This window comes from Arachis ipaensis, chromosome B02 (assembly GCF_000816755.2).
Source record: "Arachis ipaensis cultivar K30076 chromosome B02, Araip1.1, whole genome shotgun sequence".
Classification (NCBI taxonomy): Eukaryota; Viridiplantae; Streptophyta; class Magnoliopsida; order Fabales; family Fabaceae; genus Arachis; species Arachis ipaensis.
This window is the reverse complement of record NC_029786.2, coordinates 98,402,523-98,409,720: the sequence shown is the minus strand read 5'-3', so window position 1 is coordinate 98,409,720 and position 7,198 is coordinate 98,402,523. Positions and strand designations below refer to the sequence as shown.

The 7,198-nt window shown below is 34.8% G+C and overlaps 1 protein-coding gene across 2 annotated transcripts; it reads left to right on the top strand.

Annotated features, from left to right (window-relative positions):
• LOC107627782 (proteasome subunit alpha type-1-B-like) lies at nucleotides 2,889-4,821 on the top strand. 2 transcript variants are annotated; one of them, XM_021116275.1, is made up of 3 exons: nucleotides 2,889-3,274; nucleotides 3,930-3,975; nucleotides 4,324-4,445. In XM_021116275.1, exons 1-3 carry the CDS (start codon nucleotides 3,035-3,037, stop codon nucleotides 4,386-4,388), a joined length of 351 nt encoding a protein of 116 aa, XP_020971934.1. In that variant the 5' UTR covers nucleotides 2,889-3,034; the 3' UTR covers nucleotides 4,389-4,445. The 2 variants fall into 2 exon arrangements, with proteins under 2 accessions (XP_020971934.1, XP_020971933.1); XM_021116274.1 differs by lacking the exon at nucleotides 3,930-3,975 and having other exon boundaries at nucleotides 4,324-4,821.

Here is a 7,198-nt window from a genome sequence, read left to right as displayed (position 1 = left end):
CGCACGATCAAGGACATCACGCGCCACCGATTGCCCTCACGACCCTCACTGGCGCGTCGGGGGCACTGTTACGGCCCGGCCCAGGACTCTCAATACTGACATGTATATAAGGGGAAGACTGGCTCTTCCCCCAAGGTACGTCACGTCCCTACACCACCTTCATTCTGCCTGCACGTATTCTGACAAGAGCGTTGGAGTGTCTTTGCAGGTGGCACCCCCCTTCACACAAAGTACTCGGGACCTCGTGCCTCTCAGACTAGAAGACCGTGACCAGACGGGCCCCCTTCTATCACTCTGAATCTCGATCCGAACCGTCCGGTAACCGACCTACCGAACACTATACAACTTCCAACAAACATCTCCATGTTTTCTGTTAAAACAACAGAAACATAAATATGTTAACATACAGTGACGAGAATGGAAGCAAACACGCAGACGCAGAAGTGGAGAGGGGAAGGACGCCGCGCCTGAAGAGAAAGAATGACGCAGTGAAGCTGCCAGGGTGACAGCACAAGAGTGGCCAGTGGCGAGTGGAGACCGACGATAGCGTATAGTGCTGTGAGGGTTTTGAAGTTTGAACAAAGTGGAGAGTGAGTGAGTGACTGGAGTCTGGAGAGTTGGGGCTTGGGTGGGAATAGAGAGTTAGAGACGGCGCAGCAACAAAGGTGACAAAGGAAGATAAGGTTATGATTTTTTAATGGGTGAAATTACTAAAATACCCCTATGTTAGAAATAAAGTAAGGGTATTTAAGTAAGTTTAACAATTCGGGAAATTATCGGGAATGGGGCGGGAATCCCCACTCGAGTCCCCGCGCCTGTCATAGGAGAATTTTGCTTCCCATCCCCATCCCACGAGAAAATTTTTCTACTATCAGGACCCCGTTCGGGGCGGTCCCCGCAGAGATTCCCGCCTCCTGAAAATTTTTGACACTCTTATATATGAGTCACACTTTTTCACATGCTGCGAAAAAACAATTTTATCTGAAAAAATAATTTTTCTATTTTATTTTTTTCAGAAGGGATTTATATAATATGCTTAAGATAAAATGAAGTGTTTATGATGTTCTAAAGAAATCTTAAAATCTATGTCAGGAATAATGTTAATTTCATTAATTTCATCAACAATATCCTTATGTAGTTGATGTTCTAAACCTTATTCAGAAGATGTCAAAGTTTTCATCTGTTGGAAGGAAGCAATTGAATTACAATGTTCAACCTAGCTTTAATTTGTTTTCAAGCAGTTTTAAGATCAAGCAAAGAATAATTGAATAGTACAAAGCAAATTGCACTTTAAGAAGGGTGTTAAAACAAAATTTCCATTAAGATTTAAGAATTATTTTTTTTTAATTACAATAACATAAACAAGAAGAATACCTTAATCATTAGAAAATAACATTCAATTATGATGATAGTGAATAGTTTGTTCGCTCAAATTGTTGGAAATTTGAATCTAACTTTGTTTATGTAATTGGTCAATAATATATGAAGATAGTGAATTATTAATGGATCTTCACTTTTTAAAGTACATAATGATAAGTCCATGTTGCGTCCCCTTTCATCCCCCATTGTTGTTTGGGTCCGCAATCCAACATTATTAATAATTGCTTTTAATTCCATAAACATATCATATCATATATGTGCTATATATTGTGGTCGTCGTTTTTCCCCTTCATTATTAATATTTTTAAAAACCAATTTTCTTTGTGCGTTCAATTTCATTAATAATGTGCCTTGGTTTCTAGATTCATAACTAAATTCATGTATAGTTTGTGCTCCAAGGTGGAATGTAAAGATGGGTCATGGGTGTGAAACTATGAGACCAATGACTGAATGAGTTTGTACGTTTTTGATGAATTGTTAGTGGTGGTATCCGTAAAAACATTTCAATTATCTTAAAAAATAATAAAAGAGAAAAGAGATGATTGTGAGATAATATTTAAATTGGCCTTTAAAGTTATATTTACGTTTCAATTTGATTTTAAAGTTTTAGTTTATTTAATTTAATTCTTTAATGTAGTATTTGTGACTCATGTTAGTCCTAATTCTATTCTTGTCATAGACAGTTAATAGTCTGTCGAAATAGACTGATCAATACCATATTAGACGCTCTAATGATAATAATTAATGTTTTTTTTTTTATCTTAATTTACTCTCTAAAAATCTTTAAAATTCTTAATTAAAATTAGGATTAGGGTCTTAATGGAATAAATTGAGGTAAAAAAAATTTTCAATTGTCACTTTAAATAACCATTAAAAAATTTAGTAGAATAATCATTAATCAATATCAACACGTTAATAATTTTGTGACAAAAATAAGATCAAAGACTAACGTGAGTTACGAATATTAAATTGAAGAACCAAATTAAATAAATTACAACTTTGAAAATCAAATTAAAGTGCAAGTATAATTTTAGAGACTAATTTCATTACTAACTCATATTTAATTTGTGAAAAAATGTTTAGAAAAAGAATGAGAGTTTGATCAGAGTGTATGCAAAATGAGAATTAAGATCTTATTTCGTAATCTAGGAGTCTTAAAGGACTATTTTGAGTTTTTTTATATTTTTTTTTGGTTAAATTTTAAACAGAAGCGTATGATCTAAATTACTTAAATAAATTTAAATGTTAAAATTGTTTGGACGTAGACAATAATTCTTTTTCTTATTGCTAGATGAAAACTCAAGAGAGTTACAAAACCAAGCATCACATGATAAGAATCTCACATCATCAAGCATAAAAATAAGCTAACAAAATATTAAAACTTAAAAGTGAAGAGGAGTAACTGAAGTTACTATGTAAATTATGTTTATGAGTTAATACTCAAATTCGTCCCTGAAAGATACCTCGATCTCCATATTAGTCCTCGAAAGATAAAGTTAATCAAAAGAGTCCTTGAAAGATACACGACTGAATCAGGTTCGTCCTTCCGTCAATTCGCTTGATGACTTGGCTAACGTCTGCTGATGTGTGACGTTAACTGCCACGCTGGCCGAGAAGGAAAACGACGCCGTTTTGAGTGGATGCCCAGATAGTCATGATTCAGCGTCGTTTTGTACGCAGAGTGGATTCAAAACAAGGCCAACTCCGAGCTCTCTTCTCACCAGAAGAAGATTTCAAAGTTGATGACCACATCGGCGTTGTCATCGCCGGACTCACCGCCAACGGCCGCGTTCTCTCGCGCTACATGCGCAACGAATGCATCAACTATTCCTATACCTACGAGTCTCCTCTTCCCGTTGGACGACTCGTCGTTCAGCTCGCTGACAAGGCTCAGGTATCAAGGTTTAGGGTTTTTGGTTTTTTGTTACTATTTTGGTTCTTGGATCGTGCAATTGTTGTGCTAGGATTTATTTTGTGTTTTGAAATGTTTGGATCTGCATATGCAGTTTTGGTGTTTTTTTTTTTTATTAATTTGAATTGTCAAATTTGACAGTCCTATAATTGTTGATTATGTTAATTGCGGTGGAATTGATTGGTTTTTAGGTTTGTGGTGTTATTTGTAACTGTGAGTAGTGATGAAGTGTGGAAGTTCTCTTTTATGATGAATTGAGGGTTTTGTAGTGTGGTTTAGTCATCTCGGTTATGGTGCTAAAATTGGCTATGATGAAAGGATGATTGTATATGGCATCAGCTATTATCATATATGTTCAAATTCCGTTCTTTTAAGTATTTATTACCTTTTGCAGTGGTATTGAGTGTTAAAAACAAAAAGTTTCTTTAAACTGGTACTGATTGCTATAGTGTTAAATATGAGATGTTGTGGTTATGCTGCTTGTAGTTATGGGATGTGCATTTTGAAATGTTGTCAATCTTTTCTTATTCTGTTTGGAGGCTATTGAGCTGAGCTCTTAAATGTGAAATGACTAGTTAGCTGCATGCAAAAACTAACAATCTTCTTTGGTGTCTTTGATGCTAATGTAATGGGAAAGCTATTTAGCTATGATGGGGGAATCAGTTCACCTAGTGTGCCTTGTGGTGAGTTATAGTCATTAACTAGATGTGCTTCCTCTAATTTGGTTTGTGAGAGGCCATTGGTCCACAATCTGTCTGAAGTTTGAATAGCTCATTGAATCTATGCAACATATTAATGGAGTGAGAGGAAATCTTGAATGGGGCAACATCTATGTCATGCAACTCTATGTTTACCTGGCTTTACTTTGAAGATATGTGGTGGGGTGTTGAAGATATATGCAACTCTATGCATATTAAGGCATGTATAATGTCTATTTTGTAAATATCTACAAATTTGATGTATGAAAGAAAGAAGTATTTGCTGAATTTATTATAAGAGCTCTTTCTCTTGTGATGCAATTTTAATGGCAGGTTTGCACCCAGCGGTCATGGAAACGTCCTTATGGGGTTGGCCTCTTGGTCGGTGGAATGGATGAATCAGGAGCTCACCTCTATTATAACTGTCCAAGTGGAAACTATTTTGAATATCAGGCTTTTCGCTATCTCTGCTGAGACAATTAAGGGGACTAGTTCAGCCACTGCTAAGAAGCTTGTCAACTTTATGACCTTCGTTCCTACTCTAGGTTTCAAGCCCCCAAGAAAGACTGATAAATGACTTTGATTGGTGTTGAAATGTATTCTGGTTGAATTTGTTTTTGTGTGAGGATACTTTATGTTTTTTTGCACAGGGCAATTGAACTTCCATTATCAACATTTTGGTTATCTATGTAATTGAAAGTTGTACTATGCCCTTTTATTTTGTCTAGCATACTTTGCTGTGGTTTGTATCCTCATGTAAAACCTTTTTATTTTGCTCCTTAAGACAATGTGACAACTAGCCTTCCATGGCAACTCAATGTTTAAGAGTACTTTGACTACTGATTTTGTTCATTCCTTAGTACATCTTTCTGTAATAGTGATTCGATTTGGTTTGGAACCTTTGAATTGGATTGTGTAGTCTTAATCTTAAATAACCAAATGCAACATCTATTCTCATTCAACAAATTACTCTCCTTACAGCATGACATATCAACACATTTTGTTTTACTTGGAACTAGATAACAAACAACAAACCATTACATTAAGGACTACTACCACAAACAGGAAAACTATTAATATTTTCAATGATTTTACTTCAGCTTCCAAACTGCCCAGTCTCCATGCCACCTTCAACCTCCATTCATCATAGTCACTTTCAACTTGCAGCCCAGCCCCGTAATCTTTCTTTGTTCCACCTTCGCCCACCACTTCATACTCATCATCGTCAACCCACTTAAAGTAATTGCAGTGACTGCCCTTCTGCGAATTCAAGAATCAGAAAAGAAAAATCTGAATAAAACCCCAAAGCACAAAACAACATGGAAAACCTTTAACTTCTTACGCAACACTCACCCGGTACCTTGGACATGCACGAAATAGTCTATCTGGTTTTCTGCTGTCCCAGATTTTCTCAACGCAGCCTTCAACCCGCAGAAACATGATTCCTCATGGGTTTTCCTCCTGGTTCGCATTTAAGCGCTGGAACCGTTACTGCCGTTCGAGAAGAACGACACACCACCTCCATGGCCTCCATTTCCTGCCTCCATCTTCACCCCCAAACCAGCAATTTCAACACTAACCCAGGCATATGGCCCTTTTATTGCTGAAGGCGACGTATTTATCATCGAAATTAGGATTAGGTTTCAAACAATTAGGGACTGATTTGAACTGTTTTTCCAAACTTACCTTGTCAGCAATACATTATGACACGTTGGCCTCCTCCACGTTGGAAGCTAACGACACACCTCAGCAGACGTTAGCCAGGTCACCGACGGAGTTGACGGAAGGACAAACGTGATTAACTTGGGTAACTTTCGGGGATTCTTTTGATTAACTTTATCTTTCGGGGACTAATATGGAGATCGAGGTATCTTTCAGGGATGAATTTGATATTTAACTCTTATGTTTATATAAATAAGGTAAAGTAGTAATTTTATTTTACTGAAAACATTCCCATAAGCCCATAGGAAAATAATGGGCAAACCCACCTTTCACATGAGTTTGAAATTGGGGGGAAGAGGATTTAATTGAATGTAATATTTGATATTTCTGAGAATATTTTTTAGGAATTTTGAAAACGAACTTTCAACTAAACACACACTGAAATTCTTCTAACATAAAAGCTAAAAAGTTTTGTGATTATAAGAAAAAGAGTAAAGTATCGTTTTTATCCCAACGTTTGGAATAAGTTTTAAAGTTGTTCCTAACGTTTCAATCGTCCTATTTAAGTCTCTAATATTTTAAAATTGACTCAATGTTGTTCTGCTGTTACGGATCCCTTAACAAAATTGACGGCAGGACAAAATTGAGACGATTTTGAAACGTTAGGGACTTAAATAGGACGAAAACGTTGGAGACAAAAACGATACATAGAAATAAATTTTAATTATATCAAGTTTTTACTATACATAGTATTCAATTATTTTTTAATTACATCTAAGTAAATTACACTTAATCATATTACTTTCATTCTAAATAAATTATTTTTTATAAATTTACTTTTAAAGATTTTTAGTTATCATGAAATGTTTGTAGAATGACTAGTATATAAACTTGCGGAAATATATATATATATATATTTACAATAAAATATAAATTATACTTTTGTCTCTAATGTATCAAAATTCTTTAAAATTATAAAAAAATAAATTTATTTAAAATGAAAGTAATGTGATTAAGTGTAATTTACTTATTATATGTAATTAAAAAATAATTGAATACTATGTATAGTAAAAAATTAATATTATTAAAAGATTAAATTAAATTAAAATTTATTTTTATGTATCGTTTTTGTCCCAACGTTTTCGTCTTATTTAAGTCCCTAACGTTTCAAAATCGTCTCAATTTTGTCCTGCTGTCAATTTCGTTAACGGATCCCTAACGGCAGGACAACATTGAGTCAATTTTGAAACATTGAGGACTTAAATAGGACGATTGAAACGTTAGGGACAATTCTGGGACTTACCCCAAACTTTGGGGACAAAAACGATACTTTACTCTAACAAAAAACAAAACCCTTATGATCCACAAATATAATTGGGCTTGTAGTGTTAAATTGGGCCACATGTTCCATGATAGAATACTATGCTAAGTTTTAGAAATGCATACAATTCTTTTCCGATGACCAAAAATACAAAAACAGATTATTTTTTTCAAATTGATTTTTTAAGTTGTATTAGATTAGTTTAATTTAATTGGACACCAAAGA

What these genes read in the sequence shown, in the direction of transcription:
- LOC107627782 (XM_021116274.1), top strand. Translation starts at nt 3,035, where the DNA reads ATGATTCAGCGTCGTTTTGTACGCAGAGTGGATTCAAAACAAGGCCAA. An exon ending in AGCTCGCTGACAAGGCTCAG is followed by an intron (nt 3,275 to 4,323) that starts GTATCAAGGTTT and finishes TTTTAATGGCAG; the next exon opens with GTTTGCACCCAGCGGTCATG.